The sequence below is a fragment of the Oncorhynchus kisutch genome, unplaced genomic scaffold (genome assembly GCF_002021735.2).
Source record: "Oncorhynchus kisutch isolate 150728-3 unplaced genomic scaffold, Okis_V2 Okis03b-Okis08b_hom, whole genome shotgun sequence".
Lineage (NCBI taxonomy): Eukaryota > Metazoa > Chordata > Actinopteri > Salmoniformes > Salmonidae > Oncorhynchus > Oncorhynchus kisutch.
This window is the reverse complement of record NW_022261980.1, coordinates 14823645-14835960: the sequence shown is the minus strand read 5'-3', so window position 1 is coordinate 14835960 and position 12316 is coordinate 14823645. Positions and strand designations below refer to the sequence as shown.

Genomic DNA, 12316 nt, shown 5'->3' with positions numbered 1-12316 from the left:
ATGGTTGTTACGTTGTACTTACGTTGTTCTGTCTCTCCCAGGGACACAGCCGGTCAGGAGAGGTTCAGGACCATCACAACAGCCTACTACAGAGGAGCTATGGTAAGATCTGTCCACTGTCACATGTCTCCAAAAGGTCACAGACTGAACACAGACACAGACACAGATAAAACAACTTGCGTGGAGGTTATCGTGTGTGTGTGTGTGTGTCTGTGTGTGTGTGTGTGTGTGTGTGTGTGTTTGTGTGTGTGTGTGTGTGTGTGTGTGTTCAGAATGGGAGCCATCTTTTATAATGAGTTGTAGCCTACTCTGTCGACCTGTCTCCTCCGTATGTCTCCGGTCCAGTCATATTAAACAGTGTCTCTAGTTAAGCTAGATGTATCTATGAACTGCTTGTTAACGCCCAGGTCCATCTTACAGATGTGTATGCTCTGTGTGAAGTGGTGAAAACGATGGAATGGACAGTTTGACTTGCTGTCCCCAGTCCATCTGACAGTGCTGCTGCTCCAGTTTCAACTGTTCTGCCTTATTATTATACGACCATGCTGGTCATTTATGAACATTTGAACATCTTGGCCATGTTCTGTTATAATCTCCACCCGGCACAGCCAGAAGAGGACTGGCCACCCCACATAGCCTGGTTCCTCTCTAGGCTTCTTCCTAGGTTTTGGCCTTTCTAGGGAGTTTTTCCTAGCCACCGTGCTTCTACACCTGCATTGCTTGCTGTTTGGGGTTTTAGGCTGGGTTTCTGTACAGCACTTTGAGATATCAGCTGATGTACGAAGGGCTTTATAAATACATTTGATTTGATTTGATTTGATAGGAGACTGTATACACAGGAAGGACCCAAGTGGAGTTTCCCTAGAGCTGTTGGACCATTCAATCACTGGGGCTGATGGTGTTGTTACTATGGAGGGCCGTGTGTGTTACTATGGAGGGCCGTGTGTGTGTTACTATGGAGGGTCGTGTGTGTTACTATGGAGGGTCGTGTGTGTTACTATGGAGGGCCGTGTACTATGGAGGGCCGTGTGTGTTACTATGGAGGGCCGTGTGTGTTACTATGGAGGGCCGTGTGTGTGTTACTATGGAGGGCCGTGTGTGTTACTATGGAGGGCCATGTGTGTTACTATGGAGGGCCATGTGTGTTACTATGGAGGGCCATGTGTGTTACTATGGAGGGCCATGTGTGTTACTATGGAGGGCCGTGTGTGTTACTATGGAGGGCCGTGTGTGTTACTATGGAGGGCCATGTGTGTTACTATGGAGGGCCATGTGTGTTACTATGGAGGGCCGTGTGTGTTACTATGGAGGGCCGTGTGTGTTACTATGGAGGGCCATGTGTGTTACTATGGAGGGCCATGTGTGTGTTACTATGGAGGGCCGTGTGTGTTACTATGGAGGGCCATGTGTGTGTGTGTGTGTGTTTTACTATGGAGGGCCATGTGTGTTACTATGGAGGGCCATGTGTGTTACTATGGAGGGCCGTGTGTGTGTTACTATGGAGGGCCGTGTGTGTTACTATGGAGGGCCATGTGTGTTACTATGGAGGGCCATGTGTGTTACTATGGAGGGCCATGGGTGTTACTATGGAGGGCCATGTGTGTTACTATGGAGGGCCGTGTGTGTTACTATGGAGGGCCGTGTGTGTTACTATGGAGGGCCATGTGTGTTACTATGGAGGGCCATGTGTGTGTTACTATGGAGGGCCGTGTGTGTTACTATGGAGGGCCATGTGTGTGTGTGTTTTACTATGGAGGGCCATGTGTGTTACTATGGAGGGCCATGTGTGTGTGTTTTACTATGGAGGGCCATGTGTGTTACTATGGAGGGCCGTGTGTGTGTTACTATGGAGGGCCGTGTGTGTTACTATGGAGGGCCATGTGTGTTACTATGGAGGGCCATGTGTGTGTGTGTTTTACTATGGAGGGCCGTGTGTGTGTTACTATGGAGGGCCGTGTGTGTTACTATGGAGGGCCGTGTGTGTTACTATGGAGGGCCGTGTGTGTGTTACTATGGAGGGCCGTGTGTGTTACTATGGAGGGCCGTGTGTGTTACTATGGAGGGCCGTGTGTGTTACTATGGAGGGCCGTGTGTGTTACTATGGAGGGCCGTGTGTGTGTTACTATGGAGGGCCGTGTGTGTTACTATGGAGGGCCGTGTGTGTTACTATGGAGGGCCGTGTGTGTGTTACTATGGAGGGCCGTGTGTGTTACTATGGAGGGCCGTGTGTGTTACTATGGAGGGCCGTGTGTGTTACTATGGAGGGCCGTGTGTGTTACTATGGAGGGCCATGTGTGTGTGTGTTACTATGGAGGGCCGTGTGTGTGTTACTATGGAGGGCTGTGTGTGTGTTACTATAGAGGGCCGTGTGTGTTACTATGGAGGGCCGTGTGTGTTACTATGGAGGGCCATGTGTGTTACTATGGAGGGCCGTGTGTGTTACTATGGAGGGCCAGGGTTCGTGTGTGTGTGTTACCATAGACCTCTACTAACTCTCCTCTGTCTCCTCCTCTCTGTTGTTCTACACTACATGACCTCTACTAACTCTACTCTGTCTCCTCTCTGTTGTTCTACACTACATGACCTCTACTAACTCTCCTCTGTCTCCTCTCTGTTGTTCTACACTACATGACCTCTACTAACTCTACTCTGTCTCCTCTCATGCACGATCGATTTTGTATTTCCACTCGTTCAATTTGCATAGAAAGGAATCTGTGAAAATCTCACCCTGAACGTTGTTTCAACCAGTCAAATCACGTTCGTATGTATTCCTCAGAGATCCTAGAACGTAACCAGAGTTCACTCTATCATTAGGGGTGTAGTATATCCTATAGGACACCATATCAGAGATCCTAGAACGTAACCAGACTTCACTCTATCATTAGGGGAGTAGTATATCCTATAGGACACCATATCAGAGATCCTAGAACGTAACCAGACTTCACTCTATCATTAGGGGTGTAGTATATCCTATAGGACACCATATCAGAGATCCTAGAACGTAACCAGACTTCACTCTATCATTAGGGGTGTAGTATATCCTATAGGACACCATATCAGAGATCCTAGAACGTAACCAGACTTCACTCTATCATTAGGGGTGTAGTATATCCGATAGGACACCATATCAGAGATCCTAGAACGTAACCAGACTTCACTGTATCATTAGGGGCTGATAGAGGCTCTCCAAGCTATCACTGACTACAAGGCAGACACCATATTTGGTCAGAGAGCGACGCCTCAAACTAATTGTTTAGCAAATGTTGAACTTGAATAATATGGCTACTAATACTTGGAAAGTTAAATCACAAGTCCAAGTAAACAGATTTGACAATATTCTTGCAGAATTGTTTGATATGAATGGGAATGTCTCCTTCACGATTTGCCCAAATGTACCTGGGGGGACTAAAAGTCTTGTAGTTCACTCATACTTCAAGTTATCTGTCTGAAACTTTGCACATACCCTCTGCTGCCATCTTGTGGACACTATCGGAATTACAACCAGAATGATGGCTTTAGCTGGGACCTTTCTCTTGCATTTCAAAGATGGCGACAGAAAAACAAACGGTTGGTTTTGTCTTTGTATTTTCTTCTACCAGATCTATTGTGTTATATTCTACCTACATCTCTTTCACATTTCCACAAACTTCAAAGTGTTTCCTTTCAAATGGTACCAAGAAAATGTATATCCTTGCTTCAGGTCCTGAGCAACAGGAAGTTATTTTTTGAATTTTATTTTACCTTTATTTAACTAGGCAAGTCAGTTAAGAACAAATTCTTATTTTTAATGACGGCCTAGGAACAGTGGGTTAACTGCCTTGTTCAGGGGCAGAACGACAGATTTGTACCTTGTCAGCTCGGGGGTTTGAACTTCCGGGTTATTAGTCCAACACTCTAACCACTAGGCTAGTTAGATTTGAGTCATTTTAGGTGAAAATTGAATAAAAGGGGGCGGATCCTTAGGAAGATGTATCCTGTGGTCAGTTCCACTGCCTCAGAGTTCTAGTAGAATAGTCAGAGCGATGTCTATTCCACCTTATTCATGGCTGTGTGTCCGGTTAGGAAATGTACTGTTCTTATGTTTTGCTTACTAACCAGGTTCTATATATGTCAACTTTATATATGTAAATACATGTTTGGAAAAACAACCTGTTATTATTTTATCAAGGCAGAGTATTCTGGGTTTATAAAGGCTTCAAGCTTGTAGTGATAACAGTCAAGACCCAAGCCCCTTACTTGACGACAGCACAGACATACAGACATTTCACCGGGTCATGACTGGAATGGCGCTAGGTTGGGTCTTTTCCTGTTAATGTCACGGCGTGTCACTTCCTCTGACGTCACTTCCTCTGACGTCACTTCCTGTCCTTTGTCCAACAGGGTATCATGCTAGTGTATGACATCACTAACGAGAAGTCCTTCGAGAACATCAAGAACTGGATCAGGAACATTGAAGAGGTATGAAGCTACCGCAGCAGGTGGCCTAAAAACTATCAGGTGTGAAGCTACCGCAGCAGGTAGCCTAAAAACTATCAGTTGTGAAGCTACCGCAGCAGGTAGCCTAAAAACAATCAGGTGTGAAGCTACCGCAGCAGGTAGCCTAAAAACAATCAGGTGTGAAGCTACCGCAGCAGGTAGCCTAAAAACAATCAGGTGTGAAGCTACCGCAGCAGGTAACCTAAAAACAATCAGTTGCAATAATCAGTCTTCTCTCATTCTGTCTGTAGCAATATTCAGTCTTCTCTCATTCTGTCTGTAGCAATAATCAGTCTTCTCTCATTCTGTCTGTAGCAATAATCAGTCTTCTCTCATTCTGTCTGTAGCAATAATCAGTCTTCTCTCATTCTGTCTGTAGCAATAATCAGTCTTCTCTCATTCTGTCTGTAGCAATAATCAGTCTTCTCTCATTCTGTCTGTAGCAATAATCAGTCTCCTCATTCTGTCTGTAGCAATATTCAGTCTTCTCTCATTCTGCCTGTAGCAATAATCAGTCTTCTCTCATTCTGTCTGTAGCAATAATCCGTCTTCTCTCATTCTGTCTGTCTGTAGCAATATTCAGTCTTCTCTCATTCTGTTTGTAGCAATAATCAGTCTTCTCATTCTGTCTGTAGCAATAATCAGTCTTCTCTCATTCTGTCTGTCTGTAGCAATATTCAGTCTTCTCTCATTCTGTCTGTAGCAATAATCAGTCTTCTCATTCTGTCTGTAGCAATAATCAGTCTTCTCTCATTCTGTCTGTCTGTAGCAATAATCAGTCTTCTCTCATTCTGTCTGTAGCAATACTCAGTCTTCTCTCATTCTGTCTGTAGCAATACTCGGTCTTCTCTCATTCTGTCTGTAGCAATACTCGGTCTTCTCTCATTCTGTCTGTAGCAATAATCAGTCTTCTCTCATTCTGTCTGTAGCAATAATCAGTCTTCTCTCATTCTGTCTGTAGCAATAATCAGTCTTCTCTCATTCTGTCTGTCTGTAGCAATAATCAGTCTTCTCTCATTCTGTCTGTCTGTAGCAATAATCAGTCTTCTCATTCTGTCTGTAGCAATAATCAGTCTTCTCTCATTCTGTCTGTAGTATTACTGAGTCTCCTCCTTCTCTGTCTGTCTGTAGCAATAATCACTCTTCTCTCATTCTGTCTGTAGTATTACTGAGTCTCCCCCTTCTCTGTCTGTCTGTAGCAATAATCAGTCTTCTCTCATTCTGTCTGTAGTATTACTGAGTCTCCTCCTTCTCTGTCTGTCTGTAGCATGCCTCCTCTGACGTGGAGAGGATGATCCTAGGAAACAAGTGTGACATGAACGACAAAAGACAGGTGTCAAAAGAACGAGGAGAAAAGGTATGGAGGGTCTCCGAGTTTCAGGGTCTCTGTGTGTTTCAAATAAGCACTGACGAGTCTGAGATGTCTTGTTGCAGGGTGTCTGAGATGTCTTGTTGCAGGGTGTCTGAGATGTCTTGTTGCAGGGTGCGTTGGAAACAATGTGATAACGTTCCCGAGAAAAGAGAAACCCCCACACTGCCCTTCATAGTGTATTTGGAGAAACCCCCACACTGCCCTTCATAGTGTATTTGGAGAAACCCCCACACTGCCCTTCATAGTGTATTTGGAGAAACCCCCACACTGCCCGTCATAGTGTATTTGGAGAAACCCCCACACTGCCCTTCATAGTGTATTTGGAGAAACCCCCACACTGCCCTTCATAGTATCTTTGGAGAAACCCCCACACTGCCCTTCATAGTGTATTTGGAGAAACCCCCACACTGCCCTTCATAGTGTATTTGGAGAAACCCCCACACTGCCCTTCATAGTGTATTTGGAGAAACCCCCACACTGCCCTTCATAGTGTATTTGGAGAAACCCCCACACTGCTCTTCATAGTGTATTTGGTGAAACCCCCACACTGCCCTTCATAGTGTATTTGGAGAAACCCGCCACACTGCTCTTCATAGTATCTTTGGACAAACCCGCCACACTGCTCTTCATAGTGTATTTGGTGAAACCCCCACACTGCCCTTCATAGTGTATTTGGAGAAACCCGCCACACTGCTCTTCATAGTATCTTTGGAGAAACCCCCACACTGCCCTTCATAGTGTATTTGGAGAAACCCCCACACTGCCCTTCATAGTGTATTTGGAGAAACCCCCACACTGCTCTTCATAGTGTATTTGGTGAAACCCCCACACTGCTCTTCATAGTATCTTTGGTGAAACCCCCACACTGCTCTTCATAGTGTCTTTGGTGAAACCCCCACACTGCTCTTCATAGTATCTTTGGTGAAACCCCCACACTGCTCTTCATAGTATCTTTGATGTAAATGTACTCCCAGTTGTATGTTTGACAATACTCATAATATACAGTATGATCTATGTCTGTCATAGCCAGCCCAGTTCTCCCTTCATGATGTAGTACAATTCCCTTTTGTAACAGAAAGGTAACATCACTTTTATGTTCTGTGCTATGCCTCTTGGAATGTGTTGCATGGGGGGGGGGGGGGGGGGGGGGGGGGGGGGGGGGGGGGGGGGCTGCTGTTGATTCTTTTTAAAGGCACATCTGTTATTAACATGAATTGTTCTCATAATGTTTTATTTGTCACAGTTGGCGATTGATTACGGCATCAAGTTCTTAGAAACGAGCGCCAAGTCCAGCCTGAACGTGGAAGAGGTGAGTTATTTTCCATACTATTCATTTATACCTATTTATTCATTCTTCTCTCAGTCTTTTTCCATTGAAAACAGGACATTTGTTCCTCTAATCAACGTGTTCCTGAAGTATACATTTTGTCTTGTTTTGAAACAGTCCTTTTTCACACTGGGAAGAGACATAATGACGAGACTCAACAGAAAAATAGTGAGTTTATGTTTGTTGTTTTGCAGATGATGCTCATATGATATGATGTATACTCAGTTGTTGACAGCAATGGGATCTTAAGAGTGGTAATTGACCTTTGGCACCAACCCTTTCCACCCCCCCCCCCCTGCTTTAGAACGACAACAGTCCTCCAGGAGGAGGTGGGCCGGTCAAGATCACAGAGACCCGGTCGAAGAAGAGCAACTTCTTCAGATGTTCACTGTTCTAGTGGATCCGTCCTCTCCTTTCCATGGACTGATACACTCCTCCAACCCCTCACCAGGCCTGGCTACCAGGCTACCTACCTAGCACTCCTCCAACCCCTCACCAGGCCTGGGTACCAGGCTACCTACCTAGCACTCCTCCAACCCCTCACCAGGCCTGGGTACCAGGCTACCTACCTAGCACTCCTCCAACCCCTCACCAGGCCTGGTACCAGGCTACCTACCTAGCACTCCTCCAACCCCTCACCAGGCCTGGTACCAGGCTACCTACCTAGCACTCCTCCAACCCCTCACCAGGCCTGGTACCAGGCTACCTACCTAGCACTCCTCCAACCCCTCACCAGGCCTGGTACCAGGCTACCTACCTAGCACTCCTCCAACCCCTCACCAGGCTACCTACCTAGCACTCCTCCAACCCCTCACCAGGCTACATACCTAGCACTCCTCCAACCCCTCACCAGGCCTGGTACCAGGCTACCTACCTAGCACTCCTCCAACCCCTCACCAGGCCTGGTACCAGGCTACCTACCTAGCACTCCTCCAACCCCTCACCAGGCCTGGTACCAGGCTACCTACCTAGCACTCCTCCAACCCCTCACCAGGCTACCTACCTAGCACTCCTCCAACCCCTCACCAGGCCTGGGTACCAGGCTACCTACCTAGCACTCCTCCAACCCCTCACCAGGCCTGGTACCAGGCTACCTACCTAGCACTCCTCCAACCCCTCACCAGGCCTGGGTACCAGGCTACCTACCTAGCACTCCTCCAACCCCTCACCAGGCCTGGGTACCAGGCTACCTACCTAGCACTCCTCTAACCCCTCACCAGGCCTGGTACCAGGCTACCTACCTAGCACTCCTCCAACCCCTCACCAGGCCTGGTACCAGGCTACCTACCTAGCACTCTCCCAACCCCTCACCAGGCCTGGTACCAGGCTACCTACCTAGCACTCCTCCAACCCCTCACCAGGCCTGGTACCAGGCTACCTACCTAGCACTCCTCCAACCCCTCACCAGGCCTGGTACCAGGCTACCTACCTAGCACTCCTCCAACCCCTCACCAGGCCTGAAACCAGGCTACCTACCTAGCACTCCTCCAACCCCTCACCAGGCCTGGTACCAGGCTACCTACAAAGCACTGGGTCTTGGCCAGGCTAGGCTACTTATTGCTGCTGAACTGCCTGGCTATTCTGTAGGCTACAGAGGAAAGCGACTCGCCATCCTATTAAAAAAATGACACGTTAGAGAACCAAAATTCTGAAAAGAACAAGGATTGCCCCTCAACTGCACCCCTCTCCCCCTTCCCCAAAGGAGTTAGTCTAGGGTTGCATCCCAAATGGAACCCTTTTCACTATATAGTGCACTACTCTTCACCAGAGCCCTATTATGCAGGCCCAGGTCAAAAGTAGTGCACTATATAGGGAATAGGGTGGCATTTTGGATGCAGTACATTTCTCCCCTCCCCCCAAAAGCTCTGATTGACAGTTGAACCCTGTCTTCTGTGTTCTTTAACTCACCCCTGGAAATGCTTTGTTGTTTGTTCCGCTTCCTGTTTAGCTGAAGCTGCCTTTCCCCTGTATTCACTCGATGCACAGCTAACTTTTTATTTTGTTGTCGCGTGTCTTGTCTTTCTTTACCTGCCTATCTTTCTAAGGGGGGAAAAAAAAGATTGACACCTGAAGGATTGGAAGAGTTTGTTTGACGTGGATCTCGGTTGGACTAGAGAAGATTATAGTCAGCTGAAAATCGCAACGTCATCATCACGTTCACTTTTTTAAAGTCATGAATGAACATGACTGCAGGGAGAGATGGAGAGAAAAGAGAGTATTGTACTGCATGTTCTGCCCACACTAGAAAGGAAAATGTAACTGTTGTTTAGTATTCTACCAAAGCTAATGACTTCATTGTGGTGGTTGTTTCACCAATGCCTTTATTTTTTTGTCTTTTAGTTTTATATAATCTTTATGATAATCGCACTGGAGATCGTTATGGATGTTTCAATGATTGTTAAAACACCGCCTCTGTCAAAAAGGACGCTGCAGTCATTCAACGATGCATCCCTGATCCAGAGCACTAAAGGCTAGATTCAGAGCCGCTCTTCAGAACCGCTCTTCAGAACCACTCTAAAGAGTTAAAGGATGCTCATTGCTTGGCACTTCAACTGATGACGGTCTCAGAATTGGCTTCACTCAATCGGACGTAATGAACGACTAGTTTTTCTGTTGTCACTTAGTCATGCACTTACAGAAGGAGGTTTCTCAATTACTCCAATTTAAAACCACTGATTAGCCTCTACTCAACTTAAAACCACTGAGCAGCCTCTACTCAACTTAAAACCACTGAGCAGCCTCTACTCAACTTAAAACCACTGATTAGCCTCTACTCAACTTAAAACCACTGATTAGCCTCTACTCAACTTAAAACCACTGATTAGCCTCAACTCAACTTAAAACCACTGATCAGCCTCTACTCAACTTAAAACCACTGATTAGCCTCTACTCAACTTAAAACCACTGATTAGCCTCTACTCAACTTAAAACCACTGAGCAGCCTCTACTCAACTTAAAACCACTGAGCAGCCTCTACTCAACTTAAAACCACTGAGCAGCCTCTACTCAACTTAAAACCACTGAGCAGCCTCTACTCAACTTAAAACCACTGATTAGCCTCTACTCAACTTAAAACCACTGAGCAGCCTCTACTCAACTTAAAACCACTGATTAGCCTCTACTCAACTTAAAACCACTGATTAGCCTCTACTCAACTTAAAACCACTGAGCAGCCTCTACTCAACTTAAAACCACTGATTAGCCTCAACTCAACTTAAAACCACTGATTAGCCTCTACTCAACTTAAAACCACTGATTAGCCTCTACTCAACTTAAAACCACTGAGCAGCCTCTACTCAACTTAAAACCACTGAGCAGCCTCTACTCAACTTAAAACCACTGAGCAGCCTCTACTCAACTTAAAACCACTGATTAGCCTCTACTCAACTTAAAACCACTGATTAGCCTCTACTCAACTTAAAACCACTGAGCAGCCTCTACTCAACTTAAAACCACTGATTAGCCTCTACTCAACTTAAAACCACTGATTAGTCTCTACTCAACTTAAAACCACTGAGCAGCCTCTACTCAACTTAAAACCACTGATTAGCCTCAACTCAACTTAAAACCACTGATTAGCCTCTACTCAACTTAAAACCACTGATTAGCCTCTACTCAACTTAAAACCACTGATTAGCCTCTACTCAACTTAAAACCACTGAGCAGCCTCTACTCAACTTAAAACCACTGATTAGCCTCTACTCAACTTAAAACCACTGATTAGCCTCTACTCAACTTAAAACCACTGAGCAGCCTCTACTCAACTTAAAACCACTGATTAGCCTCTACTCAACTTAAAACCACTGAGCAGCCTCTACTCAACTTAAAACCACTGATTAGCCTCTACTCAACTTAAAACCACTGAGCAGCCTCTACTCAACTTAAAACCACTGAGCAGCCTCTACTCAACTTAAAACCACTGAGCAGCCTCTACTCAACTTAAAACCACTGATTAGCCTCTACTCAACTTAAAACCACTGATCAGCCTCTACTCAACTTAAAACCACTGAGCAGCCTCTACTCAACTTAAATCCACTGAGCAGCCTCTACTCAACTTAAAACCACTGAGCAGCCTCTACTCAACTTAAATCCACTGAGCAGCCTCTACTCAACTTAAAACCACTGATTAGCCTCTACTCAACTTAAAACCACTGATTAGCCTCTACTCAACTTAAAACCACTGATTAGCCTCTACTCAACTTAAAACCACTGATCAGCCTCTACTCAACTTAAATCCACTGAGCAGCCTCTACTCAACTTAAAACCACTGATTAGCCTCTACTCAACTTAAAACCACTGATCAGCCTCTACTCAACTTAAAACCACTGAGCAGCCTCTACTCAACTTAAAACCACTGATTAGCCTCTACTCAACTGACTCATACAACCACCACGGTAGCAGATACTGACTCATACAACCACCAGGGTAGCAGATACCGACTCATACAACCACCACGGTAGCAGATACCGACTCATACAACCACCACGGTAGCAGATACCGACTCATACAAGTGCTTTTGAAAAGTAGCCACAAGCAAAAAAAACTCTTGTGTTCTATCGTTGGTGCGTTCATGCAAATGTTGTTGATGGTATTATATTTACATACGGTATCCGATAAGACATTGGACACTGGCGTTTACTCCCAGCATGCTTTGTGAAACCACAAGGTAAACCACTTTCTACATGTTTCATTTTATTAGCTCTTTATTATCGCCAAACAAAACCATGTTGATTAGGACACCTTTTCCCAGTTCATATTAATATCCTTATATCTGCTCTCTGCTGTTACATCCTGTTCTTTCTGGTTTATAAAACCACTGTTGTATTATTCTGATCTGCTGCACTTTATCTCCTCTCTCTGTGTGTGTGTGTGTGTGTGTGTGTGTTCAGATTGAAGGTGCTTCTAACACATCTATATTTCATGTGAAGGGTCAGTAGTTTGATGAGGATTGTGTGTATCGAGGGTAAATTGATGTCTGTGCCACTCCATGTCATGACAAAAGACACGTCAGATAGGATTTAATTTATTTTTTATTTTAATTTATGGTTAGTCTAGCTGTCAAACCTAACTTTCTTTATTCCGAAAACACTTTTTTTTTAATGCAAATTTATCCACACCGTTCTGTTGTTGGGGTTACCTCC

The 12316-nt window shown here is 45.4% G+C and overlaps 1 protein-coding gene across 2 annotated transcripts in view; it reads left to right on the top strand.

The window, feature by feature from the left end:
* LOC109877118 (ras-related protein Rab-8B) overlaps positions 1-12008 on the top strand; it is a 35875-nt gene extending 23867 nt beyond the window's left edge. Inside the window, exons 3-9 of one of the 2 annotated variants that reach the window (XR_004206695.1) lie at positions 42-102; positions 4381-4458; positions 5744-5833; positions 7092-7157; positions 7293-7343; positions 7480-7639; positions 7688-12008. Coding sequence is in view for 1 of the 2 variants with exons in the window: in XM_031812361.1 (XP_031668221.1) it covers positions 42-102; positions 4381-4458; positions 5744-5833; positions 7092-7157; positions 7293-7343; positions 7480-7572 (439 nt within the window). In the remaining variant the exon portion in view is untranslated. Of the gene's footprint in view, positions 1-41; positions 103-4380; positions 4459-5743; positions 5834-7091; positions 7158-7292; positions 7344-7479 lie in introns of both variants that reach the window. The other variant, XM_031812361.1, reaches the window with a different exon arrangement.
* Positions 12009-12316: the final 308 nt, after the last annotated feature.